General features: G+C 38.6%; 2 protein-coding genes across 2 annotated transcripts in view; one reads left to right on the top strand and one right to left on the bottom strand.

Moving 5' to 3' along the window:
• Positions 1–20,103, top strand: part of LOC117983160 (solute carrier family 22 member 3-like) — a 295,991-nt gene that overhangs the window by 78,106 nt on the left and 197,782 nt on the right. The gene's annotated exons all lie outside the window — the stretch shown is intronic.
• Positions 14,500–18,518, bottom strand: LOC117983056 (organic cation transporter protein-like). Its single transcript, XM_034969512.2, has 4 exons — positions 18,138–18,518; positions 17,191–17,315; positions 15,869–16,151; positions 14,500–15,238 (listed from the first exon to the last, which is right to left on the bottom strand). The coding sequence occupies exons 1-4, from the start codon at positions 18,512–18,514 to the stop codon at positions 14,500–14,502; spliced, it is 1,524 nt and encodes a 507-aa protein (XP_034825403.1). The 5' UTR covers positions 18,515–18,518.

The following is a 20,103-nucleotide window of genomic DNA, read 5'->3' as shown; positions in this document are numbered from 1 at the left end:
TAAATATGTCTCTGAGTAGCATTTCTATAACTTTACTATAATATTTCAACCTTAGATCTCTTATGGTTTATTTTAAGAATGACGCACAGACAGTTAGACAGATGGGCAGAGATTTTAAGTTTTCTGAAAAAGGTTATCTATTTTTATCTAAAGGAAATTTACCTTCCCACCGGCATCGAGTCTTTGTACGCCAATAGTTGTAAACTGAAGCTGCCTACCTGGGAAGCCTTTTAGCGTTTAGTTTGACAAAGTTAAACAGTTAGCGCATACAGTACCCGTAGTATAAGATTTTACGTCTCACCAAACGTTGCTAGAATTCGAGAGTCGAAACGCTTCCGCGTTATAGTAAACAGGATCTCAAATGTCTTGCTTTAAAGCTCAAGTTTGTCTACACATCTACAGCCAGCGCTCCAAGTGGAAACGTTGCGAAATTAAAATCAGTGGCATTGAATTTTTGACTTCAATTCAAGGCTCTTTAGGTCCATTTTACTTTGATGTTATTTTGTTTCGATTCTCGAACTCTAGCAGCGTTTGGTGAGACGTAAAATCTTATACTACGGGAACAGTACTGTTTAAGATTTTACGTCTCACCAATTTGAATTAGACTTCGAGATTCGAAACACATAACGTCAAAGTAAAATGGACCTAAAGAGCCTTGAATTGAAGTTAAAAATACAATGCCACTGATTTTAATTTCAAAACGTTTCCGTTTGGAGCGCTGGCTGTAGATGTGTAGACAAACTTGAGCTTTAAAATCAGGTAGTTAAAAGATCTAGTTTACTATAACGCGGAAGTGTTTCGATACTCGAATACTATCAACGTTGGTGAGACATACAATGGTGGAGGTGAGACGTACTAAGCGTGCGGAATATGCTCGCACGGAAATTGAATCTCCAAACTTGGTAACTGCGCTCTTCAGGTCAACCGAGCAGTCGCTTCGATTATACTCTCGATAATAGACCCGTTGTCTGGAAACCTGCATGCCTGAGGGTTCTTCATAATGTTCTCAAGGGTGTGTGAAGTATGCCAATCTGGTCATCATCATGATTATCAACCCAACACCGATCAATACTGAGCACGGGTCTCCTCTCAGAATAAGAAGAGTTTGAGCCATAGTCCACCACGCTGGCCAAGGGAAGATTATGAGACTGCTTATTCAGTACCCGTAGTACAAGATTTTACGTCTCACCAAACCAAACCAAATTCGAGAGTCGAAATACTTCCGCGTTACAGTAAAATGGACCTAAACAGCCTTGAATTGAAGTCAAATATTCAATGCCACTGATTTTAATTTCGCAATGTTTCCGCTTGGAGCGCTGGGTGTAGAAGTGTAGACAAACTTGAGCTTTAAAACAAGACATTTAAGATCCAGTTTACAGCTGTAACGTGGAAGTATTTCGACTCTCGAATTTGGTTTGGTTTGGCGAGACGTAAAATCTTGTACTACGGGTACTGAGAACTAACCCACTCGTTGGAAAGCTTGGAGTACCGCAGAGACGTAAGCTCTCTTTGCGTGTTCTGTATAATAAATATAACTAACAAAATATTTTTTTACAGTTAACAAAAAGGTTAATTAAAGAGAGCAGACTTGTGAATCGACTTATTTTTCAAATAATAAGTTTTCATTTCATATCCTCTACTTTGTATAGTAATATATTTTATGTTAGTTAACTCAACTCTTTTGTAATAATAATTTCAAGCTGAATGTCTGAGAAACTAAAGCTGGCAGCTGCGTGCAGAAACTTTGTTGTAAAATACACAAAAACTTCAGCTAACTACAAGTACACCTACTGAGCTGGATTATACTGAGTACAGAAAGTTTAAAGTAGCTTAACCAGTGTGTATTTAAAAAAAATTACATTAATCCGGGTGTAAAATTGTAAAACCGCTTTATGCGCGGAAGCCGAGCCGCTTTTAAAGTTGAGCTGAATAAAGCTTCTTATTCATTATAAGCTATAGAAACATGAAACTGAAACTCTTTAGATTTTTCGTAGGCAAAAAGAAAATATGTGTAATGAAATCAACTAAGTATAATATTGTAAAATATAATACTAGCCCGTTACTCCATCCGCGTGAATTTAGGTTTTTAAATTTGTTCTTTTTATCCCAGAAACTATTTGATTTTCCGGGATGAAAAGCAAGGCTGAGGAGCGGGTGTGGTGGCGCTCTTTTGGGAAGGCCTATGTCCAACAGTGGACGTCCACAGGCTGATGATGATGATGATGATTATCACGCAATTCACTGGTTTTCTAATATTTTTACTTAAGCTATAATTACTGTGCGTTTATTCGCTCATTGTGGAAACGTATCCCAAGTTACAAAGTTTTATAACTGTTCCTTAACACCCTCTTGATCTCCGCACAATTTGAGCGGAATTTAATACAGTTCCGTACCTTTGTGCGGAATAGTAATAAGATTTCTTATTAAACCACGTTATGCGATAGGATCTACTTGAAAATGTATTTAACATAGATAAGTGTTGTAAGTTAACGTGTGGTATATTATATGGGGGAAAGTGGTTCGAAATCTTATCTCTTCGCTGAATTTACTATTTAGCGAGATTATAGAACAAAGTTATAGGGAGAAGTCAGTTTGGATTAGGTATGTTACGTTTGATAATGTGCTTTGATGATTGTAATAGAGATACACCAATTTACAAGAAGCAGATGGAAAATCACGTGGAAAGCTACATCACGACTAGCTTTTGCCGTCTTCTCCGTTCGCGTGGACTACGGGGTTAATCGGGGGTTTGTGATGGGGGAGGGGGGGGGGGGGGGGGGGGGGGGGCGAATTTTCAAAAATACTTTTTTTAGCGGATGTCTAAGCCATAATAGCTATCGGCATGCAAAATTTCAGCCCCATTCATTCAGTAGTTTGAGCTGTGTGTTGATAGATCAGTCAGTCAGTTAGTCAGTCAGTCAGCTTTTTTTTGGTGAACAATAAAGAATTTTTACTTTTACTTACTTTAACTCTTTAACTTCTTTCCGCTGATAGGGTATAGCCACCGACGTAGGACATTGACATTATCAATCAAACCACATCAGATCCAGCCCGATCAAATCAGAATACTTCAAAATAAACATCCGCGATTGTATTCATTTTTTCACTATTTTTAAGCCCGGATAAAAATATATCCCTCATCAATTGACCGAAAAAGGTTTCTGCCAAATCTGTCATTATCCGGTCAAGATAATACGGGTGAGGGCGAGAGGGACCGAGAGCATATGAATTTATAATAAATTGGACGCTGAGCCTCCTCTCTGGGGATTTGGGAGGCTGATTTTATTCGCTAATATATAACTTGTATAAGGGAATACATGGATGCATATTACTTCCTGGAATAGATATTGATTTAATACTATAAACCGGCCAAGTGCGAGTCAGACTCGCGCACTGAGTGTTCCGTACTACAGTCGTATTTTTTCGACATTTTGCACGATCATTCAAAAACTATGATGCATAAAAATAAATAAAAATCTGTTTTAGAATGCACAGGTGAAGACCTTTCATATTATGATAACCCACTTGACATAGTTATATTACCTCGAAAATTGAAAATACTAATTATTAGTTCATGACCACAATTTAATTTTTTTTGTGTGATGTAACCACAAATTCACAAAGTTTGTGGTTATACTATAAAGTATACATTCGGGGAAAAATCTGAAAATCGTGAATTTGTGGTTACATCACACAAAATTCATCATCATGATTCATCATCATCATGATTCATCATCATTCATGATTCTAGATCAACGGGAAGTACCTACCCTGTAGGTTTCTTGACAGACCGACAGACAGACAGACAGACAACAAAGTGATCCTATAAGGTTCCGTTTTTCCTTTTGAGGTACGGAACCCTAAAAATTAATAATCTTCAAGTTTTTATAACTAATTTTACTTAGTACTGTTGGTCATTAGAATAGAAAAGAATCAGTACCCTTATTATAAATGCGAAAGTGATTTCCCGGGACAAAAAGCAGCCTATGTCACTCTCCAGGTCTTTAACCATATACCCATGCAAAAAATCACGTCAATCCGTTACACCGTTGGCGACGTGATTGAAGGACAAACCAACAAACCATTAAGCCAACAAACAAACACACTTTCGCATTTATAATAAGGGTACTGATTATAGGGTTCATTTTTCTCTTTTGAGGTACGGAACCCTAGAACTGGTTTTAATTGCAATGACGCATCCAGTGCTGCTACACCTACGGGGTTCCCTGAAAACCATCGTTAACGAGGAAACAATGCAGGTAAGGGCCGTCAAATTGCTGCACCACTCACCAGCGCTCGTAAAAAACCTCGAACGGCATAATGGATTCGGTCCTCCGTCCTTCAATGGACGACTTACATGACCCCTCCTAGGTACCCTACCCTTTCTATCCTGCATTATCTCAATTTAAAGGCTCCGTCACACATTGGCTCAAAGCAAGCCAGCTTTGCAGGCTAATGTGTAAATGAATCATCATCAACCGATAGATGTTCACTGGTAGACATAGTAGGGACTTACGCCACCTGAATCAAGCGGCTCCCTGCGACTCGTCTGATGTCGTCCGTCCACCTAGTGGGGGTCTTCCAACGCTGCGCCTTCCGGTGCGACGTCGCTATTCCAGCACCTTGGGACCCCAACGTCAATCAGTTTTCTGAACTATGTGCCCTGTCCATTGCCCCTTCAGCTTCGCAACCCGTTGAGCTGTATCGGTTACTCCAGTTCTCTCCTACGGATCTCCTCATTTCTGATTTGATCACGTAGAGAAACTCCAAACATAGCTCTCTCCATCGCCCGCTGAGTGACTCTGAGCTTTCTTATGAGGCCCATAGTTAGCGACCATGTTTCGGATCCATTTATGTCATCACTGGTAACACGCACTGTTCGAAGATTTTGATCTTTAAGCACTGAGGAATTTTGGAAAATGATTTGGATATAATATTGAATTTAATCAGACTTTATATTTTAGAGATAAAACAAGACAGACATATTATCAAAGATATTCTTAAGTCAAAGTCAAAGTCAAATTACGCTCCATAGATCTCAGCCTCAGTGTGCTGCTGTTACAAACATAAACTCTGTTAACTTGAAACTATCATTTAAATAATTCTTTTCTCTAAAGGGGAAATACTTATTTATTGTTTCCAACAAGTTCTCCAACAGTTTAAAGTTAAGGAAATAAAAGTTTTCCCACTTTTGTACATGACAATTTACTCTGTGATTTCTTTAAATTCAATTCCACGGCAAACCTAAGAAGAGAGAGATATTTAGTTTGCCTTTTTCAAAAATGGTTTAACATTTATCTGCTACGGTAAGGCAAAGGTAAGCGACGTGAGACGTCTTGTACGAGAGATTCACTTAAAGATTAGAGTAGACAAATACTCTAAAATTAGGTTGTGCTCAGAATCAGTACCATTGGTACTGATTCTGAGCACAACCTAATTTTAGAGTATTCGCATCCTCTTCTTACTAATGTAATATGAAAAGAACAGACGCTTTTAGATGGTAAAACCCGTGATTTTAGCGCACAGCCACGTGCCTACTTTTTAAATTTGTAGCGTGCACTAAAAAGAGTCTTTAAATGTAAAGTTCATGTTCTGTCCCTTTTTAGCATTGTTAAAAAGATAAGACAACGGAATCGTTGCCATTGGTAATATAGGTAGTATTACAATGTACAGTCAGCAACAAAGCTAGATATGCACATGTCTATAGTTGCATATACTGGCGGGTGCAAACCTAGCTTTGTTGCTGACCCTACATAACAGGTACATACCATGATTAATTTGATGATTTTATTTGTCGATATTTAGACCCAGTTGCACGGGTCGTGGTCATGACGGGATTGCAGTGCTACTAAGGGTTGCATGCACAACTTTTTTTAAACAAAACTTCGAAAGATGCCATTGAAACTCAACACACTCAAGAACTCACGTTCAAACATTATTCCCATTGAAAATGGCCGCCAATCAGGACTGCTGTTTTGAAACCGCCTCTTTTAACGAGGTGTTTTAATTTTAAATATCAAGTAGTTGGTACCATAGATAAAAAGCTCTATTTTTTTATAGAATACATTCACATCGATTCGATTCGCCTACATTATAAAAGCTTGAAGTAGCCAAATGTCTTCTTATTTTTAGCATTTTGTTTGTTTACCCTATCTGTCACTAATATAAACTTTAAATATCGCTGGATCTGATAGCATTTAACTTAGACAAATGTTCTAAAGAAAATTGCATACACATTTTCAATTTAGCTCCCTTTGTGCGCAGTTCTGGAACCTGCTAGTGCTAGTACATACTGCTTCATCAGCGCTTGAGGGAACGTGAGGTCGGTTCCGGATGTATTTCTAACTTAAATATATTTAGTTAGAAACTGACAAAGATATATTTTTAGGGTTCCGTACCTCAAAAGGAAAAAAAGGAACCCTTATAGGGTCACTTTGTTGTCTGTCTATCCGTCTGTTTGTCTGATCGTGTGTCTGTCGTGTCCGTTAAGAAAACCCATACAATAGGTACTTCCCGTTGACCTAATGAGTAAGTAGGTCTTATAGCACAACTGAAGGAAAAAAATCTGAAACTAAAATCTTAGTAGGTCTTATAGCACAACTGAAGGAAAAATCCGAAAACCGTGAATTTGTGGAATAAAAATGTGTTCTGAAAAAATTAGTTTACTAAATCACAATAGCGTGCGCAGTCCGTCATTTACTTGCAGTGTTAGATATACCTTGTACGACTTACGGAACCCTTCGTGTGTGAGTCCCACTCGCACTTGACTTGACTTTTTAGAAAAAAAAAACCGGAAGAAGGAAAATTTTGTGAGAGACAATCTGTTTCGTAAATTACTATTACCTTCTCACTCTGAGAGGAGACCCGTGCTGAGAAGTAAAATATAATAATGGACATTTTAAAATCTTCGCTTTGTTACAAGTTCCATCCAGGACACTTCAATAGAAATCAACCAACCTAAAAAATTCTTTAAATAAACATTTATGCCCGATTTACATTGAGTCAGTATTGATCACATGTTCAAAACAAATCAGCGATAAATCAAAAATACTGTACGGTAAGTACTGGTGTCGTAATTCGTGGAGAAACATTTCAAATCAGAACTGAACTTATATTTATTCATATTATAATCATATTTATACGTACCTATATAAACATACTAGATGATGCCCGCGACTTCTTCCGCGTGGATTTAGGTTTTTTTAAAAATCCCGTGGGAACTCTTTGATTTTCCGGGATAAAAGGTAGCCTATGTCATTCCTCGAGAGCTATCTCTGCACTAAATTTCATCAAAATCGGTTAAACCGTTAAACCGTGAAAAACTAGCAGACAGACAGACAGACAGACACACTTTCGCATTTATAATATAAGTATGGATTTGGATTTAATCAAAAAAAATATTTTTAAATAGTTATATAAAAAGAAAAGGTGACTGATCAGGCTGAAATTTGGCATGCAGATAGATTATGACGTAGGAATCCGCTAGCTACAGAAACATTTATCACTACCGTTTCCGTGAAATTAATGTAGACATCTGGATCAGTTATCGGATTTTTGTAAACAAATAGGTACTGCTGGCTCCATGTAAACCTGCCGTTAAAAATTCTATAAAACATTATCACCGGAATGCGTCTCAGAGACGTCGCGAGCTGCATTTCCTTATTGTAGTCGCAAAAAGGGATGTTGATGGGAATAAAATAGAATAAGACATTACGAAACAGTTCCTAGCGCTATTATTTCCGTGACAATTCCGCGACCTCTACAAGCCATCTCGGCACGGATGGAATGTAAACTTCAATTTCTTTTTATACATTACTAACTGACCCGCCCCGGCTTCGCTCGGGTGGAATTTAGAAAATCGAGGTGGGGGTTGAATTTCCAAAAATTCTGAAATGCATATTTCTTCATTTGTTGCCGCAAACCCAAATACCAATTTTCATGCAAATAACTTGAAAAATGACGGACTTTCACACAAACTTCCATCCCCTATTTAACCCCCTCGGTAGTAGAATTTCCAAAAATCGTGAAATAAGTATTTTTTATTTTTAACCGAAAGCTTAAATACCAATTTTCATCGATGTAACTTCAAAAATGACAGACTTTCATACAAACTTCCATCCCCCATTTAACCCACTTTTGGGGTGGAATTTCAAAAAATCCTTTCTTAGTGGATACCTACTCATTACAAAGAACACACCCTCCAAATTTCATGTCTCTAGGACCAGCGGTTTAGGCTGTGCGTTGATATATATGTCAGTCAGTCAGTCAGGACTTTGAATTTTATATATACTTATAGACTAAGCTGTAATAGCCTAGTGGTTAGGACGTCCGCCTTCTAATCGGAAGTCGGGGGTTCGATCCAGGGCACCTCTAACTTTTCGGAGTTATGTGCGTTTTGCGTTGAAGGAAGGAAACGGGAAGTCTTGCTTTTGTGCATGCTTTTTAAGCTTAAAAGCTTAATGCTTTAAAAGATTTATGAACTGTTTGTAGTATCTTCGGATTATTTATTCGCTCATCCGTTACATAAATCTATAACTTTCCCTCAAGCATATTAGGTACTTTCAAATTAAACTAGAGAAAACTAGAGATTCTACTAAGCTGTGATAGCCTAGTGGTTAGGACGTCCGCCTTCTAATCGGAAGTCGGGTGTTCGATCCCGGGCACGCACCTCTAACTTTTCGGAGTTGTGTGTTTTAATTAATAAAATATCACTTGCTTTAACGGTGAAGGAAAACATCGTGAGGAAACCTGCATGCCTGAGAGTTCTCCATAATGTTCTCAACAGATGTGTGAAGCCTACCTATCCGCACATGGCCAGCGTGCCATCCGTGCTCTGTAGTGAACCGGCGATGGGTTGGTCATGATAATGACGATGAGAGATTCTACGAAACAGCCTACGCAATAAGTTCAAACACGTATAACTTCACTAGCAGCCTATCTCATTATAATCCAGATGAAACCACAAACAAGTTTCCTACCTCACCTACTTAAGCGATAAATGAGAAATTCCCGAAATCCCTTGATATACGTAATCCGAGTGGGAGTACAAAGGATTCCCAGGGCAAAGTTCTTAAAATTAAGTCTCCAGCGCATCTAAATCAATTTCCACAGCCATTATAAACAAAGCTTTAGGATTGTGCGAGAATCCACGTAATCCACCGCGGTGGGCGGTCCTACCCAAAGGGTGAGCGTAAATTTACTGTACTTGACCCAACTTGCGATAATAGATGGTGTTCCAACCACACCCAGTGTTGTTAATACATCGCTGGTTCGCAACAACAACGACGCAACTAAAAATCATCAATTTTTTAGAACGAACGAGTTATGACAATCTTTTAGAAAGATTTCATAATATCTCTAAATGTAGTTCATAATCCGTCTCAACAGATTAAAAGATATTTAAAAATAATATTAAAACGTGTAAAAATATTTTGGATTTTGAAAAAATAAAATTTCTGCAGATATAAAGACCCAAAAAAATTATCACGACAGATTGCAAAACATAAGGCTATCTAAAATAAATGAATCATAAAACTAAAACTTTCAATTTTTTTTAAAAACTTAACCCATTTTTTGTGCGAATGCTTTTGAATGAATCGGCACCTGATTTCATTCATCGCGAAAATAGACGAATTTCGAAATGAGCCTGTATTCACATATGAGTTTACATTGTCTCAAATAAAATATAATGACGCTTTCTTTCTCTTTTTGGCAAAAGTTCGTACAAAATTGGGGTTGTCACTACGGTGACGGTTAAAAAAAAATGTAATTTTATTTAATCTGCATAATTTAATTTGCGTTTATAATGAGAACTCACTCGCCATTTTAACTCCATGTGTCAAATGTCATGTCAAAAGTACGGTTCAACTTTAAAATAAGGACTAAATCCTAAAATCATATTTTGACATGACAATCCACATAAGTATAGAGTTAAAATGGCGAGTAAGTTCTCATTTTGTATGAATTGTACTTACTTTAATTATTACTCTACTTAGTTTAATTGTGAATATTTTTGAGTTATGTCGATGTTCTTTCCAACCAGCGACATGTTAAGACACGGGTATTTGGCTGAGATCTTTCTCACTTAAATTCGGTGTAGGTAATTCTTAGGGGATTCCTGCGAAACGGGCTTTAATTTAAAAGTTTGGAGGGCAAGATGGATATGCCCATCCTAATTTGGAAAGTATTTGTATTTCCGTTGAAGATAAATATCGTGGAAAATAATTATTTTCGGATGCCCAACATCAATGCCCTGTTTACCTACTCATTAAACAAATGGTACGGTTGTGTAAACTTTGAGTGCGTACTAGAACGAACTGCAATTAATTTCGTTCATAACTAAATTATGTTTGTTTTGTAAAGTAAAGAGCGTATATTAATATGGGTATCATGTTATGTTTATCATGTTGTTTTTGTAGCGTTCATTTTTAATCAACTAGCTGACAGCCAACAGCTGTAGAAAAAGGAGGGGGGAATGAGATCAAATAACTCTTCAGAGCACTACCCATTATAGAGGCGATAGAACATACAAAGAAAGCTTACGTCTCTGCGGTGTTCCAAGTTTTCCAACGAGCCGGTTAGTTTGGGATCGTCCACAAGTCGAACAGCCCGCCTTTGGATCCGATCAAATGTAAGGAGATGGTACTAGGGTGCTCCGGCCCAAAGGTGAGAGCAGTACTCCATGTGTGGGCGGACTTGCGCTTTATAGAGTAGGAGCCTGCGCTCGGGCGCGAAGAACCGCTTTGCTCTGTTGAGCACCCCAAGCTTTTACGAAGTTCCTACAAGAGACCTATATCGAGAAATGGACGTCTATCGGTTGATAATGATGAAGAAGCTATGTGGAGAAGCGTGGTTATTAGATTACCTAGGGAATCTTAAGTTAGCTGGGCAACTAAAACGTGTTAAACACATTATAAGTCCCGCAAATTGCTAATACGCGTGGCCATTTCAGTGACGTCAGCACCAGACTGAAGTTTCGATGTTAATGAGACATGGTTCCAGCGCAATAGCAATTTGCGGGACTTATAATGAACTTATGTTGGGTAATCTGCAGATTAACATTTACATAATATTATTCTATTCTGAGACCTTAACAATTGATCCGATAATAAAAGCCGAGAGCCCCAATAATTCGGCGCTTATTTCCGGCAAAAAATCACGAATAAATATACCTTTGGAATCCAATATTTTCATATCAATCCGCCGCATGAAAAAACTCGTAGTCGTGTTTATTTTCGATATCGCCGCTGTGATAGGGTGCTTTGTTCGAAGGTATAGACAAGCCGCCTCGTTGTTTGTCCGCCATTGCATACGTCGGAGTGAACGCAAATATTGGCGTTAGCATTCCACTCCAATAAGCTTTCCCGACTAGTACAGCTACACCGTTCTGAAAAGCTTACTTTTTAGGGTTCCGTACTTCAAAAGGACAAAAAAGGAACCCGGTCACTTCATATCAATCCCCCGCATGAAAAAACTCGTAGCCATGTTTGTTTTCGATATCGCCGCGGTGATAGGCTGCTTTGTTCGAAGGTATAGACGAGCTATAAGCTGTAATAGCCTAGTGGTTAGGACGTCCGCCTTCTAATCGGAGATCGGGGGTTCGATCCCGGGCACGCACCTCTAACTTTTCGGAGTTATGTGGGTTTTAAGTAATTAAATATCACTTGCTTTAACGGTGAAGGAAAACATCGTGAGGAAACCTGCATGCCTGAGAGTTCTCCATAATGTTCTCAAAGGTGTGTGAAGTCTGCCAATCCGCACATAGAATAGAATAGAATAGAATAGAATGTTTTTTTATTCATGTAAACTTTTTAAAAGTGCTTATGAATAGTCAGGTAGTTTTAATTTACCACTGGTTCGGAATGCCGACATGGGCGGCGTGGTAGACTATGGCCAAAACCCCTCTCAGAGAGGGAGACCCGTGCTCTGTAGTGAGCCGGTAAATGGGTTGATCATGATGATGGTGACGATAGACGAGCCGCCTCGTTGTTTGCCCGCGATTGCATACGTCAGAGTGAACGCAAATATTGGCGTTAGCATTCCACTCCAATAAGCTTTCCCGACTCGTACAGCTACACCGTTCTGAAAAGCTTACTTTTTAGGGTTCCGTACTTCAAAAGGTTTTCCGAATAGATGTTGGGGTCCCAAGGTGCTGGAATGGCGACCTCGCACCGGAAGACGCAGTGTTGGAAGACCCCCCACTAGGTGCACGCGATCAGACGAATCGCAGGGAGCCGCTAGATTCAGGCGGCGCAAGACCGTGGCGTGTGGAAGTCCCTACAAGAGACCTATGTCCAGCAGTGGACGTCTATCGGTTGAGGATGATGATGATGACTTCAAAAGGAAAAAAGGAACCCTTGTAGGATCACTTCGTTGTCTGTCTGTTAGTCAGCTAACAGACAGACTGTTAGACAGCTGGTCAAGAAACCTATAACTCAATTGACGTCAAAGATCATTACCTATCTCTTTGCTATCATCAGTAACGGCATAGTTTATTATTTAAATCTGTATGTGTATATATATCTATGTAGTCTTATGTATGTCTATTAATAATTTATTTGTATGTATTAACAATATGTATTTTATATTCTTATTATATGGTTTAGTTTATTTAGCTATTGGTATTTAGGTTTATTTTACACCACCTCCCATTGTCCATTTGTTCGTTTTTTCCCTAGCGTTAAGGTTGTCTGGAAGAGATCGCTATTTAGCGATAAGACCGCCTTTTTGTACCTACTTATTAAGAATTCTTTTTGTAACCTGTCATTTGTGTTTCTGTGGTGCAATAAAGTATATACATACATACATACATAAGGTACTTCCCGTTCACCTAGAATTATGAAATTTTGACAGGTAGGTAGGAAAAATCCGAAAACCGTGAACCGTGAAGTTTTTTCTCAACTTTTCTGATACGAACTGCTAAAGTCTACAACGCTCTTGCAGCGTCCGTGTTTCTTGCCACGCATAACTTAGGTATCTTTACGACAAGAGTAAATAGACATTTTCTAGGCAAGTGCGCTCCAACTTAGACCTCATCATTGCTTTCTTTAAAGCATGATTTTCGTCAAGCGCAAACTTATCCATACTAGTATTATAAATGCGAAAGTGTGTCTGTCTGCTAGCTTTTCACTGCCCATCCGTTCAACCGATTTTAATGAAATTTGGTACAGAGATAGCTTGCATCCCGGGGAAGGACATAGGTTTCTCTTTATCCCGAAAAATCAAAGAGTTCCCACGTGATTTTCAAAAACCGAAATCCACGCGGACGAAGTCGCGGGCATCATCTAGTCATGCAATAAAAAAAACTTTTTGTGTATGAAGGAACAGCATGCATTCCTCACGATGTTTTCCTTTACCATAAAAGCAAGTGGTATTTAATTAGTAAAAACGCACAACTTTGATTCGCAGTCAATAAAATATTTTTCTTCTATAATAATCGTTACAGCCAGACTCAATACGGCCATTGCAAAAGTAAAATTTTGAACAAAGCATTTTCTTATTTGCCACTTATTGCTCCAACTTTGCCGAAGCCGAGCCAGTATTGTGGTGATAAAAACTTTTTTCATTACTAGAGCTTATTGAAAATAACAATGTCACAAGAGAGCATATTTTATGGCATTTCTCTTATATCGAACGAGCTGAACGGATCGAGGAAAAAACTCTTATAAGCAATGTTTTATAGGTAACTTTTTTATTCATTATCATCATCATCATCATCATCAACCCATCGGCGGCTCACTACAGAGAACGGGTCTCCTCTCAGAGAGAAGAGTTTTGGCCATAGTCTACCACGCTTGCTATGTACGGATTGGTAAACTTCACACACCTTTGAGAACATTATGGAGAACTCTCAGGCATGCAGGTCTAATCACGATGTTTTCCTTCGCCGAAAAGTTAGAGGTGCGTGCCTGGGATCGAACCCCCGATCTCCGATTAGAAAGCGGACGTCCTAACTACTAGGCTATCACAGATTATTCATTATAGGCGTACGCATTGTCCACGATCACACCTGATGGGAAGTGATGATGTGGCCTAAGATGGGACGCATTTGCCTAGAAGGTACCTATTCAATCTTGTTTTAAAGAGACCCGGATTATATCGCCAGGATACTCTGATCTCGAAAGAGTATTCCAGACCCTAGCCATGCGTATAAGGAACATAGGAGTAGAAAATCATCCGGCGGCGTCTTGCGGTACGGTGGTAGACAGGTAAGGGGGGGGACATAGAACAGCTCATGAGCACATTCCCTGTAAAACTTGAAGTGATCTAAGAAAACAAGTAACTGATACTGTATATTGTTTTATTTTTGACTAATCTTAAGTTACAAAATAATAATTAAAAAATCGTTATCAACAAAATAATTCTTTAATGCGTACCAAAAATTGCGGAATCGGCAGGGCTTGATATCGGATCTTAAGCTCTCTCCATCGCCCGCTGAGTGACTTTGATCTTTCTTAATATGAGTCTGTATTCATTGATCAACTATACCACTTTTACTTTTCATTCCGTGCTTGATGTAGCAATATTTTGCGTCATCGGCACATCCTCCACAAGGTGTATCTTACCACGGCTCAGTATTTTTGTATCATCCAGCGATGATGGAAGCTCAGTATCTTTTGTTTCTGGTAGCAAAAAACAAAAAACGGTACCAATTAACGCTAACACGCCGAATACAGCCCCAGAGGCGTTTTCTGATAACGCATTTATCGAAGGAGCTGTTATTTGTCCGACTCTCGATATAACGGAAAGTATTCCTAAAACCGAATTCCTGATTGATGTCGGAAACAATTCAACGCCGAAAAGAAAAACAATGATGAAAGATATGAAAAAGAAGCAATTACAGATACACGCAATGAAGACCCTTAACCAGTTATAATGAAACGGAACGCATATAGTTGTGATCATAAACACACCGGAAAGAAAAACTGTAGATATTAAAAATGTTCTTCTGTTCAACAGTTTGATTAAGAATACTGAAGCTATTGTACCTGGTAGTAACATAGCACCAGATATAGCAACATTGACATGGATATTACCACTCATTTTACCAATGTATTGGGATACACCATAGTAACCCATGCCACATAGAAAATATATCATGGACATATAAAAAAAGTTAAGGCCAAGTTTTTTGTGGCAGAACACATGCCAGATTTTTAATCTTCTCCGAGCTTTGGGTGAATGGTGCGCGTGATACTCTTCTATTTGGGTTCTGATGTTTTCACGTGGCGTTCCAGTGCTGAAAAGATATGAATCTGAATGATTTTGCACATTGTTCTTTTTTTTAGGTAATTTCTCAATCTGGAGATGGGCGTTAACAACTGTAACAGTTTCTAACCAAAGCAGTTGTGACCGTCCTTTCTTTTAATCAATGTAAAGTGAATAATTAAAAAAAAACATTTTTTTTCAATACTGACAAACATTTTTAGATTTTTTTTATAATAAAGTTTATTTTATTTTTTTACTAGAGGATGCCCGCGACTTCGTACGCGTGGATTTAGGTTTCTAAAAATCCTGTGGGAACTTTTAAATTTTCCGGGATAAAAAGTAGCCTATGTCCTTCCCCGGGATGCAAGCTATATCTGTACCAAATTTCGTCAAAACGGTTGAACGGATGGGCCGTTAAAGGCTAGTAGATGCACAGACAGACAGAAAGACAGACATTAGTATGGATTATTAGTACTGACGCCGCGACCGTCTCAGCCGCGACGCGTACATACCTACGCGAACTGAGTCCCTGTGAAAAAAAACCCCGAATGGGTTCGAAACTAATCGGGCTAACGTCGACTAAACACGTGAGTAAAGCAGAGTGTGAGACATATATATAGAACTTATAATTTTTTTCATTGATTAAAATTTAAATACTTACAAAGAAGCAAACTTCTCCATGACAACCACGGTCTCATCAATACGATCGCTATCCATCAGCCACTTCGGAGATTCCATAACCATCCATCGCATTCCAATATAAAAGAACACTGGAATAGACAGGGCCAACTGGAACTCATCGCAATGCCGCAACAAGTACGATATACCAGGCAAAGTCAAGTGGCTTATGTTGAGAGGTATGTGAAATAGAGCCGTCACGATTTCCCTATGTCTCACGCCAGTGTACTCTATGCAGAGTACGTAGGATGTTATTATGGCACCACCTGTAAAATCTCTATATATAAAAATGAATCGCTGAATGTGTTGCTGATCGCAAATCTCGAGAACAGCTGAACCGATTTCGCTAATTCTTTTTTTTAATATTCCTTGAAGTACGAGGATGGTTCTTACGGAGAGAAAAATTTAAAAATTGCCTGAAAAAGAATAGACTGTTAGGCAGTACGAAGTTCGCCGGATCAGCTAGTTGCAAAATGCAAAAAAAAAAGATTTTTTATTCAAACAAACTTAACTTCATCATCATCATCAACCGATAGACGTCCACTGCTGGACATAGGTCTCTTATAGGGACTTCCATCACGCCACGGTCTTGCACCGCCTGAATCCAGCGGCTCCCTGCGACTCGTCTGATGTCGTCTGGCCATCTAGTGGGGGGGTCTTCCAATGCTGCGTCTTCCGGTGCGAGGTGCAAACAAGCTTAATTAATCCAAATGCCATTAATTAATTAATGGTCATTAGATTACAACATGGGGTTATTTAAGGGGCGGACTAACAAACTCCTGAAAGGCCGGCAACGCATTGGTGGTTCCTCTGGTACTGCAAAGATTCATGGGCGGCGGTAATCACTTAACATCAGGTGACCCACCTGCTCGTTTGCTCGCCATTTTTTTTAATTCACTTGCGCTGGGCTAATTTTTGTTAATTGTGCGTTAATTTTTTAGCCTGTGTTCACGATGTTTTCCCTTCACCGTTACACCAAGTGATATTTATTTGCTTAAAACGCACATAACTTCAAAAAATTTATAGGCGTGCCCGGGACTGAACCCCCGATCTCTCGAAGAGGAGGCGGACGTCTTAACCACTAGTCTATCACGGCTCTTATCTGTTTTACAGCGGGATACTAAGTACAGTACGCGGCAGAAAATAATGCATATCGGCCTTTAGAATGACATTTCGGCTTTTTAGTGCGTTATCTCAGTCACTCATACATGACGTTTTGTGGATCTCAACGATAGAGACAATGCTCTACAAATCCTCAAACTCCTTCTAAGGGTCCATGTACATTACTTTCTGCAGGGTACTTACCTGTACCGATTCCTTCAATGTTACGCATGAGCGTGTACGCCGCAGCCGATGGCATGGCACTGACCAGACATCCAGATACGGCCAGTATTAGACAGCTTAGTGAGAACATAGATAACCTTCCGTATCTGAGAAATGGAAAACCAGTCAAGTGCGGGTCGGACTAGCACACGAAGGATTCCGTATCATTGTACAAGATATAACATTATTAATAATCTCTATAATATATATATATATATATTTAAAGAATATTAGCCATTTTTTAAATGACTAATATTCCCCTTTCCTCTCCAATTAAGCGTCAAGCTTGTGCTAGGAGTAGGTACGACAATAGTGCAACGGGCGGGGTTTGAACCGTCGACCTTTCGGTTTTCAGTCCACTCCTATACCGGTTGAGCTATTGAGGCTCAAATATAAAAATGAATCGCTAAATGTGTTGCTGATCGCAAATCTCAAGAACAGCTGAACCGATTTCGCTAATTCTTTTTTGTATAATATTCCTTGAAGTATGAGGATGGTTCTTATAAAGAGAATTTTTTTTAAAAAATTCCTGAAAAAGAATCGACTGTTAGGCGGTACGAAGTTCGCCGGGGCATAGTATATTTATATATTTTATATTTGTTACATGGTATCAACTCCAGGTTTCTACTTCATAGTAGAAGTCTCATAGAAGCGGTCTGGTGGGAGGCTTCGGCCGTGGCTAGTCACCACCTTACCGGCAAAGCCGTGCCGCCAAGCGATTTAGCGTTCCGGTACGATGCCGTGTAGAAACCAAAGGGGTGTGGGTTTACTAAAAACTGCCATACCCCTTCCAGGTTAGCCCGCTATCATCTTAGACTGCATCATCACTTACCACCAGGTGAGATTGCAGTCAAGGGCTAACTTGTATGTGAATTAAAAAAAAAAAAAAAAAAAAAAAAAAGTATAGTGGTAGACGATAAAAAATATACCTATCAGACAAGAATCCAAACACTAGTGCTCCGACTAGCAATCCCACATACATTATGCTTTGGGAAAAGCTAATCAACCAATTGTTCGCGCAGTATAATCCGAATTTCGTCTGCATAGTTTCAGTAAATACGCTTCTATCCCATAATACTTCATCACATGGACACACGTTCTTTGTCGAATTCACATAATGTTTTATACCGGTCACATTACAGTGGTAGTCCATCGGTGGAGCCAGAAAGATCAGACTCAAAACGTGCCAGAAAACTGGAATTTTACTCGAAAATATTAAAAAATAGAAGTAATAGTGATATCTGGTGACTTTATTGAATTGTTTCTCGATTGGATTTTGGAGTTTTGGATTTTTTACTTTCGGCATTTTGTTTTGTGATAATGATTTAGGTGAATCGCGTTGGTTGCGGAACGTAAAATGAATGTTATACTTATGATTTTTTATGATTGACTAGCTGATGTCCGCGACTTTGTCCGCGTGGATTTGGGTTTTTAAAAAAGTAGCTTATGTCACTCTCCAGGTCTTTAACTATACCCATGCAAAAAATCACATCAATTCGTTGCTCCGTTGCGACGTGATTGAAGGACAAACCAACAAACCCACAAACCAACAAACAAACACACTTTACACATAATATGGGTAGTGTTTAGTGGGAAATAATATAACCATAGATAACAGAAGATCACATCTGTGAATATATCTTTAACCAATTTTGACGAAAGGTACAAAGATAGCATGCATCTCGGGAAAGTCTATCTATCTAATATTCTAAAATCATCTACGAGTATATATAGCCTGTATTATATTATATATTGCGTGTATTATAGGTCTATGTATATATCTATGTATATATGTATATTATAGGTCTATATAGAATCCCGATAGTGGGCGGGCGTCAGCTAGTTTGAAGTTATCACCTGAAAACTTTTACGTATCTTAATTCTCAACTACGTCAGTTTCTCTTTAGCTTATGAAAATTGTGTTAAGCGTTTGTTTTTGTCTTACATTACTCTTAACCGCTAATACAAAAACTCCGACTTGAAGTTCTTGTGAAAGCCTCTTAAATAAAATCAAACTTTGCTAACAACATAAACTTTGATTTTAAAACTTGGCGTGGCCCTTTGCTCGGTAAATAGCTTTTGATAGAATCGGCTTTAATTCATTTATCATTCAACCACAATTTGGTTTTTCCCTCAACATTTTTAGGGTTCCAAACCTCAAAAGGAAAAACGGAACCCTTATAGTCTGTCTGTCGGTCTGTCAAGGAACCTACAGGATACTTCCCGTTGATCTAGAACCATGAAATTTGGCAGGTAGGTAGGTCTTATAGCAGACATTAGAGGAAAAATCTGAAAACCTTGAATTGGTGGTTACATCACACAAAAAAAATTGTGGTCATGAACTAATACTTATAGTCTTTTCAATTATCAATTATATAAAGTACTTTACTTATTTATTTAGTATTAACTAAGTATATCAAGTGGTATCATATGAAAGGGTTTCACCTGTGGATTCTGAAACAGATTTTTATTTATTTTTATGAATCATAGTTAATGATTTAACGTGCAAAATGTCGAAAAAATACGACTGTACTACGGGAACCCTCGGTGTGCGAGCCTGACTCGCACTTGGCCGGTTTTTTGTATTGGGTCTGTCTTTGTCTTATTTTCTATTGCTGAGATTCGAGAATTTGTTTAGGCTTTTCAGGCCTTTTGATAGGATCTAGATAAAAGGATAATCTTTAAAAGGGTCTCGACCTTTTTCATTTGAATTAAGAAGATTCAATCTGAGCCGTGAGATTTTGTGGTATGTATCAAAAATCTTCACAATATAGGAAAAGGTCAAAGGTCCCTCAATTTACAGGATTAGACTAGCAGCTCCACACACATAGAATAAAAATCTGTATATATAAAATTCAAAGTCCTGACTGACTTATATACCTATTGACGCACAGC

The sequence above is a fragment of the Maniola hyperantus genome, chromosome 6 (assembly GCF_902806685.2).
Source record: "Maniola hyperantus chromosome 6, iAphHyp1.2, whole genome shotgun sequence".
NCBI lineage: Eukaryota > Metazoa > Arthropoda > Insecta > Lepidoptera > Nymphalidae > Maniola > Maniola hyperantus.
The sequence above is the reverse complement of the archived record's forward strand: the minus strand, read 5'-3'. Positions and strand labels throughout refer to the sequence as shown.

Excerpts from the sequence above, each read along its gene's own strand:
- LOC117983056 (XM_034969512.2), bottom strand. The coding sequence starts at position 18,514 with ATGCCGAAAGTAAAAAATCCAAAACTCCAAAATCCAATCGAGAAACAA. Across the intron at positions 17,316-18,137 it reads TTTGGATTCTTGTCTGATAG|ATACGGAAGGTTATCTATGT; the intron begins GTATATTTTTTA and ends TCCATTTCTCAG. Across the intron at positions 15,239-15,868 it reads ATGGAGAAGTTTGCTTCTTT|CACTGGAACGCCACGTGAAA; the intron begins GTAAGTATTTAA and ends ATATCTTTTCAG.